The sequence below is a fragment of the Ranitomeya variabilis genome, chromosome 3 (assembly GCF_051348905.1).
Source record: "Ranitomeya variabilis isolate aRanVar5 chromosome 3, aRanVar5.hap1, whole genome shotgun sequence".
NCBI classification, from domain to species: Eukaryota; Metazoa; Chordata; class Amphibia; order Anura; family Dendrobatidae; genus Ranitomeya; species Ranitomeya variabilis.
In genome coordinates this window covers 233,778,599-233,791,710 of record NC_135234.1, presented here as the reverse complement: position 1 = coordinate 233,791,710, position 13,112 = coordinate 233,778,599, and the positions used below count along the sequence as shown (strand labels likewise).

Genomic DNA, 13,112 nt, shown 5'->3' with positions numbered 1-13,112 from the left:
GGGGGTCGGTAAAAAACCCCCGGCAACCGAGACCCCAGAGAAAATACGACTCGGGGGGGGGGGCGCTATTCACTTTTTCCACAGCGCCGTTAATTAACGGCGCTGTGGTTTAAGTACCCTTAACTGCCGCCGTTAAAAGGCGTATTGGCGGTCGTTAAGGGGTTAATCTAAAAAACTAATTAAAGCTGCCAAAAAGGAAACAGAAGCACATTGCTAAGGAGAGTAAAACTAACCCCAAGCTGTTCTTCAACTATATCAATAGTAGAATCATAAGTGAAAGTGTGAGCCCCTTAAAAAATTGTGAGGAAAAAATGGTTGTAGATGAGGAGAAAGCTAATATATTCAACACCATTCTCCACGGTATTCACGGTGGAAAATGAAATGCTAGGTGAAATGCCGAGAGACAAAGAAAAGCCTATATTAAGGGTCACCAATCTAACCCAAGAAGAGGTGCAAAAGCGGCTAAATAAGATTAAAATAGATGAATCTCCGGATCCGGATGGCATACACCCACGAGTACTAAGAGAACTAAGTAATGTAATAGATAAGCCATTATTTCTTATATTTAGGGACTCTATAGCGACAAGGTCTGTTCCACAGGACTGGCACACAGCAAACGTGATACCAGTATTCTAAAAGGGCTTTGAAAGTGAACCTGGAAATTATAGGCCAGTAAGCCTAACCTCTATTATTGGTAAAATATTTGAAGGGTTTCTGAAGGATGTTATTCTGGATTATCTCAATGAGAATAACTGTTTAACTCCATATCAGCATGGGTTTATGAGGAATTACTCACGTCAAACCAATCTAATCAGTTTTTATGAAGAGATAAGCTGTAGACTGGACCAAGGTGAGTCATTGGACGTGGTATATCTTGATTTTTCCAAAGCATTTGATACCATCCCACACAAGAGGTTGGTACACAGAATGAGAATGATGGGTCTGGCTTAGTGATAGAAAGCAGAGGGTGGTTATAATTGGTACATTCTCTAACTGGGTCGCTGTGACCAGTGGGGTACCACAGGGGTCGGTGTTGGGATCTGTTCTCTTCAACATATTTATTAACGATCTGGTAGAAGGTTTACACAGTAAAATATCGATATTTGCAGATAATACAAAACTATGTAAAGCAGTCAGTGCAAGAGAAGATAGTATTCTGCTACAGATGGATCTGGATAAGTTGGAAACTTGGGCTGAGAGGTGGCAGATGAGGTTTAACAATGATAAATGTAAGGTTATACACATGGGAAGAAGGAATCAATATCACCATTACACACTGAATGGGAAACCACTGGGTAAATCTGACATGGAGAAGAACTTGGGGATGCTAGTTAATGATAAACTTACCTGGAGCAGCCAGTGCCAGGCAGCGGCTGCTAAGGCAAACAGGATCATGGGGTGCATTAACAGATGTCTGTATACACATGATGAGAACATTATACTGCCTCTGTACAAATCCCTGGTTAGGCCGCACATGGAGTACTGTTTACAGTTTTGGGCACCGATGCTCAGGAAGAATATAATGGAACTAGAGCGAGTACAAAGGAGGGCAACAAATTTAATAAAAAGGGATGGGGGAGGGAACTACAATACCCAGAGAGATTAGCAGAATTAGGTTTATTTAGTCTAGAAAAAAAAAAAAAGACAACTGAGGGTCGATCTAATAACCATGTATAAGTATATAAGGGGACAATACACAAATATCTGTCCGAGGATCTGTTTATACCAAAGAATGTGACGGTCACAAGGGGCATTCTCTGCGTCTGGAGGAGAGAAGGTTTTTCAACCAACATAGAAGAGGATTCTTTACTGTTAGCGCAGTGAGAATCTGGAATTCCTTGCCTGAGGAGGTGGTGATGGCGAACTCAGTCGAGGGGTTCAAGAGAGGCCTGGATGTCTTCCTGGAGCGCACATCACTGAAATCATGGTCTCTGTCCCTACATCATGCTGCTCTCAGATTAGTTGGCAAAAACCTGGTGATCATCCCTTTAAGTATATAACAAAAAAAAAAAAAAAAAACACAAGCATTGCCGACAGGCAAGCACTTGTTCTGGGTGTCATTTGGGAAGAATGGGATGGCTTTGATTGTGCCAATGTGTTTGCCGTGATGTTGGAAATTTGCCCAAGCAAATAGTGCCACCTAGTATAATAGGATTTGTGTCTAGTCTGTTGTGGAATATAACAAACTGCAGTTGTGTGACAATGCGCTAAACATGAGTTTAAACGGGACACAACTTGTTAAATCAGCCATCGTCAAGCCGCAGAGGACTTCTAGAGAACAAGGGAAAGGTAGAGACTGCTTACAAGGTTGGATCAGGGTTACTGCAGATTATAGGCTTTCCCGAGATGAGGGTGAGAATGTCTGTTGAGCTGCAGGGTAGCGAGTTCAAAAACTGGGTGGCATGGTACAGCATATATTGTATCTTGGAAGCAATGATGTCAGGGATAACAGAAGATTCGTTTGCAAGATACGGGAATTCAAGTATTGGTAGATTAAGGTCTGTCTTGTAGGTCATTGTCAGCAGTCTAAAATACACTGCTCAAAAAAATAAAGGGAATGTTTAAACAACACAATGTAACTCCAAGTCAATCACACTTCTGTGAAATCAACCTGTCCAGTTATGAAGCAACACTGATTGAGAATCAAATTCTCCTGCTGTTGTGCAAATGGAACAGACACCAGGTACAAATGACAGGCAATTAGATAGACAACCCCTATAAAAGGAGTGGTTCTGCAGGGGATGACCACAGACCATTTCTCCATTCTCATCTTTTGTGGCCACTTTTGCATTTTGTCATTGCTCTCACCCCTAGAGGCACTGTACAGTAGTATGAGGCAAGTTGCTCAGGTAGTGCAGCTCATCCAGGGTGACACATCAATGCGAGCTGTGGCAAGAAGGGTAGCTGTGTCTTTTAGCACAGTGTCCAGACCATGGAGCAGATACCAGGAGACGTGGAGGGGGCCACAACCCAGCAGCAGGACTGCTAACTCCTCCTTTGTGTAAGGAAGAACAGGAGGAGCAGTGCCACAACCCTGCAAAATGAGCTCCAGCAGGCCACTAACATCCATGTGTCTGCTCAAACTGTCAGAAACAGACTCCACGAGGGTGGCATGAGGGCCCGATGTCTACAAATGGGCGCTGTTCTTGGTAGGGTGGTCATACAGGCACTTTGAGGCCACGTGTACTACTGAGCATCATTTCCACTGAAGTTGGATCAGCCTATAATTTGATTTTCCACATTGATTTGAGAAGCATTCCAAATCCAGACCTCCATGGGATATTTTGATTTACATTGATCATTTTTATGTTTTATCATTCGCAACGCATACCACTATGTAATTATAGATTTGCAACTGGAATATTTCATTCAGTGATATCTAGGATGAGGTATTTTAGTGTTCCCTTTATTTTTTTGAGCAGTGTGTTAAGTAAGCATAGGTAGGCATGAAAGGACAGAGAGAAGAGGAACAAGAGGAGAGATGAACTGACCAGCCAGCACAGTTGAGGATTAGAGATGTACAAGTCTGTTGGAGAAAAAGCCATGAAGAAGGTTGCTGCAGTAATGAGGGATTTAAAGGGAACCTGTCACCACGTTTTTGGAAGATGGGATAAAAATAGCGTTAAATAGGGGCAGAGGTGGGCGTTACATTAGTGTGTGTGTTATGCGTTTATTACCCACCTAAGTTGCCGAAATAACTTTGCAAAGTCTCCGTTTTCGCCTGTCAATCAGGCTGGTCAGGTCACATGGGCGTGGTGTCTTCACCCAGATTTGGCGTAGTTTTCCGTTGGTGGCGTAGTGGTGTGCGCATGCCCAAAGTCCGGAATCCTCTTCCAGGGGATTTAAAATAGCGCGGTGTTCGTTATTGCATTGGTGATCGGTGGGCGCGGCCATCTTCCTTTGGCCGCGCGTGCGCAGAAGCGGCGCTCTGCTGGCCGCGGCTTCAGGAAAATGGCCGCGGGATGCCGCGCGTGCGCAGATGGATATCGCGGCGGCCATTTTCCTGAAGCCGCGGCCAGCAGAGCGCCGCTTCTGCGCACGCGCGGCCAAAGGAAGATGGCCGCGCCCACCGATCACCAATGCAATAACGAACACCGCGCTATTTTAAATCCCCTGGAAGAGGATTCCGGACTTTGGGCATGCGCACACCACTACGCCACCAACGGAAAACTACGCCAAATCTGGGGGAAGACAACGCCCATGCGACCTGACCAGCCTGATTGACAGGCGAAAACGGAGACTTTGCAAAGTTATTTCGGCAACTTAGGTGGGTAATAAACGCATAACACACACACTAATGTAACGCCCACCTCTGCCCCTATTTAACGCTATTTTTATCCCATCTTCCAAAAACGTGGTGACAGGTTCCCTTTAAACAAGCTTCCTAGTTGATTCTAGGTTGAGGTTGTCCTTCTGTCAGACCTATGCTTTTCTACTTTCACTAATATGGACTTCATATTCAAAATTTTCCAAATGTATAGGAAATATCAATATCAAATAAAGTCATACATTTCACTTAATCCTTGCAGAACTTTCCAATAACTACAGCAGAAGTTACCAAGCATTATATAAAATTTGCTTGCAGTCCACCACAATGTACAAAGACCACAGAGAATTCTACTATACACAATTTACTCACCTCCTGTACAGCTTTGACTGCCCATAGGTAACTAAGATCAGAGGAAGCCGATACGTTGTCAGCACAAGAATAACCTAGTAGAGGTGAAAGGAATAATTATACTTCGACATTTGCATGCTGAAATATTGGTAGACCCCAGTCAGAACAAGTCTGGTCTATGCTTAGCCTGTACATAAGGAAAGCTCTGGAGACACATGCTAAAAAAAATATCAATCTCAAGTCAACATAGAAAAACTTCCCCTGGGGGATGTGAACCTATCAGAAACAAAATCCCTATAAAGGAAAAAAAACAAACAAAAAAAAAAACAAACTTATGTACCTCTGATCTCTGTAATCGGAATAACTTACAATAAAAATAATATACTATATATTCTCAATGGTGAAGCACACAAAAATTAGTGCACAAAATCAATGTTGGAAATTTTGTGTTTTTGTCTATTCCCACCCAAAAAAAAGATACAAAAGAATAAATTATGTCCCACACAAAGGAAGCGTTGAAAAATGCAACTTACTCCACAAAAATAAAAAACACAACTTTATATAGCTATATCCATTGGGAAAAAAAATGGTCAAAAACAATTGTGCCGCTTGTAATTCAGATTCAAGGGCATATCATAGTAATGGACAGCAGGTTCCAATTCATACACCCTCTTTATTGTATGATCTAAAGAATTCCCAACTAAGGAAAAGCACAACCCGCATAAAATAAATAAGCCGGAGAACATACTGCACACACAAACAGTATTTTATTATAGATGTGCAATAAAACAATATTTACAGAAGATATAAGCCTTGATGAAGAAAGCTCCATTGCATGGCACAGTCCCAAGGTACATCTCACGTCTACTTCTCCAAGAGGACTGAGGTAGGCACGGAATGCATGATGGGCTGTGCCATACACTGACTTGTTACCCCAATTTTGGCATTTACCCCTTACTCTACCCAGCTGTATTGTATTAGTTGGTTTAAATATGAACTTTCATTGCCAGTTTAGTTTGCTCTACTGATGACTAGCTTCGTAGCATTTACATTTAGGAGAATCTTGGACTTGAAAATGCAATCCAAGAATAAAATTTGAGCCTCTGCCCCAGAAAATAAAATAAAATTTAAAAAAAAAAAAAAAAAAAAAAAGGGTGAGGCAAGCACCTAGAGTACCGATACAACACACATACAGTATAGCAGTACAATTGTGTACGGTACACACATACATTACAAACTCATTAATACTCTCCTGCAAAGCTGCCACACCCCAACAGTACAAAAATGACCAGTGGTGTGCAGAGGACAGAGACTGTGGGCAGAAACCCTTTCCCATGCTGATCCAGCAGCAGCTTTAATTTTAATGTGGTACTCCCATAATCAAACGCAACCCCACCATCCATTGGACGTCTGACCACTGAAACCCCCATTAATCCTGAGAATGGGACCCTACATCCAGACAGCTTGGCTTTACAAAGCTCTGTCTTGAATGGAGAGGAGTTGCACATTCTGCTCTATTCATTGCCTATGGGACTGCTGGAGAAAGCAAACTACTTGGCCATTTCTAACAGTTCTACTGGCAAGTACTAGAGCAAAGATAGGGCAAGAGCGACTTTGCTTTATTCGAAAGTTTTCTGATGAGCCAGCTTCTCATGATCCCGAGCCATGTTCTACGAGATGCTGAGGGTCCCGGAGACCAATACCTCCAGCAGCCAATTTGTTCCCCATCCTATAGCTAGGGAGTACATTTTGAATCTGGGAATATTCCTTTACGGAATACAGGAAGGAGAGTTTGGGAAAAGGAAAGATCTCCAGACATGCTCATCCTGCGCCCAGGCATGATCCTTTATTATCCCTTGTATGTGTGCTTGCACAATATAGGAAGATTAGATTGCAAGTCCAACTGGAAAGCAATACATGAAAGTGCATCTATATAAGCACTAAATTAAAATATTACGCTTCAGTTACTTACCCCTGTTTCATCTCCAACCCAGACCAAAGACAGCTCTCCACTTGGATCAAATGTTCCCTGGATCATAAAAGAAAATGATATAGATTTATATAAAAGCAGAATTGAAATTCCGGAGCCCAAAATTTGACTCCTGCACAAAAAAACTTTTCCCTCCCCTTTTGGGTGGTCTAGTATCCCTGGGGCAGAATAAAGAGTAGCATCACAGGGCAGCGTCATTTTGTGGGTGACTGCCCTGTGATCTGCTATCACCAGCAGTTACTGTCTCTCTCATCAGTCTCTCTCACCCAGATTACATGATTCTCTCACCCCCTCCACAATGTCTGGCCATTCACTGCAGACCTGCAACTCCTTATCTTATCTTGCGAAGGGATTAATCACAGCTCCTGCCAAGCAGCCGACAGCTCCTGTTCCTATAATGCTAATTGTACACTGTTCCTCCTTGATGTCTCTGCTATTCTGCCCATGCTTTTCTCCTGCATTTTACTCCCAGCAGCTGTCAATCTAGGATCTGTTCTGCTGGAAGCAGTACTGCTTATGTTGGCAGATCTGAGGGCTCCATGAATATGGCAGCAGAACACTCCCACTACTGTGATTTGTACAGCCCACAGAGGAGTGCCCAGTTCACAGCAGTGACAGTTCCATTACATTAGATGGAGTCGGAGTCCATCTGTTATATCCTATGACCATGGGGTGCCGTATTATGACACAGATAGTGTCATGTTGCTACTGTGAATGCAAGATGTCAGCCCCCAGTGCCTATAACACATGAAATATGTTTCAAATGCATTCAAAACAGCATGTTATGTTACATTACATTGATTTACTAACGATCTACAAACACGGTACCTTCCCTTTAAAAGAAACCCACAAACAAGTTAACTGCATTAAAGGCCTGGAAAACAATCCCAAAGGAGGAAACCAACGTTTAGTGATGTCCACGGCTTCCCGATTTCAGGCAGTCATTACCTGCAAAGGATTCTCTACAAAGTATTAAAAATTAACATTTTATTTATTGTAAAGTTAATTTGTCCAATAACTTTTGAGCCTCTGATATGAGGAGGCTTTGTAGAAAAATGGTTGCAATTCCTAAAAGTTTCACAGGATATTTTAATTCAACACCTTAAATTAATACCTGAAAATCTACAAATCAGTTGCATCTCGGTTGTTTCATTTTACAAAAAAAATCCTGTCCCTGTCCAATTATTTATGGACCTAACTGTGTATCCATACTGTATGCAATATATGTACACACACACAGTCTAGGTATTATGTTGCTAGTGCTATAGATGAGCTCATTGTGCTCGTCTTCAATAAACCTATAAATAGGTTGTCGGTATCTTATGGCTTGCAATTTGTGTGCACTCAGGGGTGAGAACTAGATACAAGTTGCACAATGGCAGCCCACATAGAACCCACCATTGACAGCCCCCACAATTCTTATTTTTCACCGTGTATGCAGAAATGAGAACATATGCAAGAACTGCCATAGGGGTGAGTGCTCTAGGGAAGGTCATTTGGCTTTCAGCCGGTTATATAACACTTGCAAAACCAGATATGCGAGTTGCAGAACAGAACGATCTCTATGGATAAGTTAAAAACAAAAGTATAATAGGCAGCTGTAAAACCTAACACTCCACTGGAGGAGGATTTCTGCTGAGCTTTGACCCCTCAAACCCTACTGAATATAATGGAAGTGAGATATCCATGGGTAACACAGACCTGTGCATCACCTGTGTATACAGTGTACCTTGTATTGAGCCCCCCTGAATGAACAAGGGGTCCATACAGGCATTGTTTCGTGCAGCAAGGCAAAGAACCGAACGCCATACTGCGGCAACATCCCTATACTGTCTTTTCAAAGTCTCAAGATTCGCAAGAAGAAATCTGACAAACTAAGTGGTGCTATGTTCACAGAGTTTTTCATGATGTGGATATTGAAGAAAGTTCTGCTCCAAAATCCACATGAGAAAAAGAAACCCTCTTTGAATCAGATTCATATTAATTTCAATAGGAAAATCTGGTGCCCCCCCCCCCCCCACACACACACACACACACACACACACACACAAAAGTAACATGGCAATTATTGAAGAATTGTACTTGGAAAAAAAAAAACTTCAAATTTAACTACGGAATTGAAGCTTAAAAAAAGATAAATATTGAAGCACAAAGTGGTTAAGTAAGTTACAAAAGATGAAACCTGTACAGCAAGTGGTTTGACACTGCTGCACACATGTTCCTTTGGTCTTTTTTGTGGCTTTCCAGGCAGTATGTGAACACCCTGTCATGTCATCCGAGTGCAGTGCAATGCTTTCTATGTACTCATTCACTTACATGGCCAAGTGTCAGCACAATATGGATCCAACTCGGGCATGGGACATTTCTTTTTCCCTAATGTTTTGAAGGAACGCATTCAGACCAAACATACAGTTGTCTGCATGAGCCCCAACAACACCAAATAAAATGAACCTCTTTGACTTGCAATGGGCAGTCAGGTTTTTGGTGCACCACTATCATTGCAAACTGTGCCATTTTCTGTCAAAATCACGCTCCCATCCCCACACACACCGGCAGAGGAGAACCTAGCTTAGTAAGCGAAGCCCGAAATCATATGGCTGTCATTATTTCTCTTCAGTCAGCTAGAGAAATATGGCCATGTTCACATTTGTCTCTGTCCCACCCTCCCTGTGAGGAACATGGTCACCAAAACCACATGCACCAGGCAGCACCGCACTCCATCAGGCCAAGGTCAGTATTTTACCTCAGCATTTGTAAGCCAAAACCAGGAGTGGGTGATAAATACAGAAGTGGTGCATATGTTTCTATTATACTTTTCTTCTAATTGTTCCACTACTGGTTTTGGCTTACAAATACTGAGGTAAAAAACTGAACGTGTGAACATAGCCTTAGGCTGGTTTCACACTTGCATTTTTTGCCGCTACGTTTTAGCGCTAAAAAACGCATGCGTTTTTTTCTATACTTCACATTAAAAATGCATGCGTTTTTTGCAACGCATGCGTTTTTTAATGCGTGCGTTTAGTTGCAGAAATGCAACCTGTAGTAATTTCTAGCGGCGTTTTTTTTGCCACAAAAAACGCATGCGTTTATTTGCGGCAAAAAAATGTATTGCTGTCTATGTAAACGCATGCGTTTTCAAGCACATGCGTTTGCATGCGTTTATAAACGCATGCGTTTCTATAGAAAAACACAAGAAAACACAAAAAAAAACAAGAAAACCCTAACCCTAAGGTTAGGATCCCTAGTAACCCTAGGGATCCTAACCCTAACCCTTAGGGTTAGGATCCTAACCCTTAGGGTTAGGATCCCTAGGGTAACGGTTAGGATCCCTAGTAACCCTAGGGATCCTAACCCTAACCCTAGGAATCCTAACCCTAACCGTTAGGGTTAGGATCCTAACCCTTAGGGTTAGGATCCCTAGGGTTAGGGGTACAGTTAGGGGTAGGGTTAGGATCCCTAGGGTTAGGGTTAAGGTTAGGGTTTGGATCCCTAGGGTTAGGGTTAGGGTTTGGATCCCTAGGGTTAGGGTTAGGGGTAGGGTTTGGATCCCTTTATCACCTTGATGGTGGGGGGTGGCTTATCAGTGACCTGGTGACCAGGACATTCTTCTAATAAAAAGCTACCCCTAACCCTAGCTAATTCTATTAATAGTGGGTTTTCTAGTTAATTTTGATGATTGGCAGCTGTCACACACTTCTCAGGATGCGTTTCAAAAACGCAAACGCAGGAAAAAACGCATGTAAACGCGTCAAAACGCCACGTTTTTTTTTCTGCATGCAAAAACGCATGCGTCTAAAAAACGCAGCGTTTGCACGCGTTTTTTCACCACCTGCGTTTTTTTTTTTTTTTTTTTTTTTAAAGCGCTGCAGATCAAAACGCAAGTGTGAAACCAGGCTTACGCTCATCTATCCCACACCACAGCTATACACCTGCCGATCATGGAGCCTCTCTGATGGACGCAGAATGGAGGTCTGCTCAATACACTCATTAGAAAGTCCTAATAAGATGGTGCCTCACTCAGGCCTATCTCCCCACTGTTTCAGGGGTCACCAAGCTATAGGAGACATGTATCACATCTGGGGGTCTTGGCCCCCCAAGTGCACAGGTTGTGGATTATCCTTTCTATAACTGGTGCTAATTTAGTAAAGAACCTCAGAGGCCTCAGTGAGTAAATGTATCCAGAATGTTCCCGAGCACGTCCACGCCCTCATCTCCTTTGTATTCTTGGCAACCAAACAATGCATTTCCTCGGCCTGGAGAAAGCCAAGCCTGGACCTCTCGTAGGTGAAACGTCGCACCTGCAGGATCTCAATGTACCCCCCTCATAGATCCCATCCAAACTATACCCAATCTCCCTCTCGGGTGCCCTATTGTCCTGTATTATTCTCCATGTCAACTGCCCTCACTCTACGAGTCCTCTCGGCGTGGTCTTGCGGCTGGCTACTCGGAGCCACTCCAAGAGTTGTCACTCACCTCCATTCCTATAACACTAACTTTATTCTTCGTTCTTATATAGAACCTATAATGTCACTGCACCTTACAGACATCGTCACTTCCTGATTTTTTTTTAACTTTTGGACACATATTAAACAGTGTAATACAGAGATAATAATTCTGATTTCAGTGATGTGTCACTTACCGGGCTGATTGCTGTAGTTAAGATAAAATCATAGTTTTATCAGCAGGACATTATTGCTAGAGGACTAGTAAACCTGCTGCCATGTAGTCCTCCACATTCATGAGTCGTGTCTAACCTCACCAACACTACTGACAGGCAGCTTTCTGCCTATGCACAGTACATACAGAAAGCTGCCAATCAGTGGTGGATTATACAGAGATCATGAATATGGAAGACTACATGGCAGCAGGTTTACTAGTCCTCTAGAGAGAATCTCCTGTAATAAAACTGATTTTATTACCAAGCAGCCAAGTGACATTGCTGGAATCAGGGTCTCTGTACATCATACTGCTCTTAGATTAGGTGGCAGATACCTGGTGACAGATTCCCTCTAAGGATAATGGAACCAGCCTGCCTGGATACAGAGTATGCGGAGCTCTCAGTACCTACCTGAATGGTCCAATATGCTGCAGCCCACCACAGACCCCTGGGCGTGCCCTACATATTAATGCCACATTTACAGGAGACTCTGAACTGGCAGAACACATTCCTGCAGTCAGTACTCTGCCAATGGGTCTATCTCCACCGCACAAGCTGTTACAGAAGAGGTGGGTATTGGACCAGCGCTATACAGCACAGGGCGATGGTATGTATGGCCCACTAGAGACCGCTCCGGTCAGGTGCAGAGTGAGTGATAATGTGCCAGCTGATGAGCGGGCGTCCAGCAATACACCTTACTGCCATCATAATGTACGCAGACATCCATCTATCTGTCCTAGATAATATTAGAGGCTTGCTCCCATTTAATAAGTGAGTATTGCTGCACTGTGCTTGCAAATACAAGCAATTTGGTCAATTACTGTTTGATAAAATGTTCAGCTGTTTTTAAGATATTAAAGGGGTTGTCCGCTGTAAACACAAGAAGTCCGCAGTCACACGACCTCCCCTGTCAGCGTCGGGAGCTGTGGTCATGTGACCACACGAATGCGATACACATATCCCGGCCAGAATATGACGAGGCTGGTTCTGATCTCGCGCAATATACCTGCACTGAGTGCGCCCGAAACAGGCTATTGATTTTAGACCGGACAACTCCTTTAACAATTTTCTTTTGCTTACAACTCGTTGCCTTGGAAACTGACCACAACTGCTAAACAGCAGAATATGCTCTACAGAGCTTCAGCACACTGCTTACAAGCTATACAGCAGAGGTGGTCGGTCTCTGAGGCAACGAGCTGTAAATAAAAGTGTTGGCCCTCATTCACACGTCAGGATTTGTATCCCAAATCCAGGACTGTCTCCAAAACACAGAGAAGGGGCAATCTTTCAGTTTTGCTTAGAGTTTTGCTTGGTAAATTCCACCCCTGGCTTCGGAACACAAACATTAATGTGTGAATGAGGCTTACAGAGTGGTTTTTGGTAAAAGCCAGTCCACCAGCAGCATTTTGTTTAAAATAATAAATAATGAACCTTACACACCCTCCCCAGGTCCAGAGATGAGTCCTCAGCGCTGCTCCTTGTGTCCGTTATTGTCCGCAGCCAGTAGGTGACGCGCGACATCAGCGCCGCAGCCAGTAGGTGACGCGCGACATCAGCGCCGCAGCCAGTAGGTGACGCGCGACATCAGCGCCGCAGACAACAACCATCACCAAGAGCAGCGCCGAGGACTCACCTCTGGACCCAGGGAGGGTGAGATAGAAAAATCAAACAAATAAAATGTTCTAAATCAGAAAACCCTTCAACATATTTCAAGAATGGCTTAAAATTTTCACCAAGCAGTAATTGTCAAAAGTATTTCCCAGCACTAACCGACAATATTCGTCTATGAAGATGGAGATAACCCTGAGAGTAGTCATAGTGATAGCGAGTGGGGGTCACTGGTTATT

At 43.3% G+C, this 13,112-nt stretch overlaps 1 protein-coding gene across 1 annotated transcript in view; it reads right to left on the bottom strand.

The window, feature by feature from the left end:
- The window catches only part of SORT1 (sortilin 1), a 76,127-nt gene that overhangs the window by 59,754 nt on the left and 3,261 nt on the right, over positions 1-13,112 (bottom strand). The window contains exons 2-3 of the mRNA XM_077295255.1: positions 6,591-6,647; positions 4,640-4,713 (exon numbers count right to left, since the gene is read on the bottom strand). Of these exons, the coding sequence (XP_077151370.1) occupies positions 4,640-4,713; positions 6,591-6,647 (131 nt within the window). The remainder of the gene's footprint in view (positions 1-4,639; positions 4,714-6,590; positions 6,648-13,112) is intronic.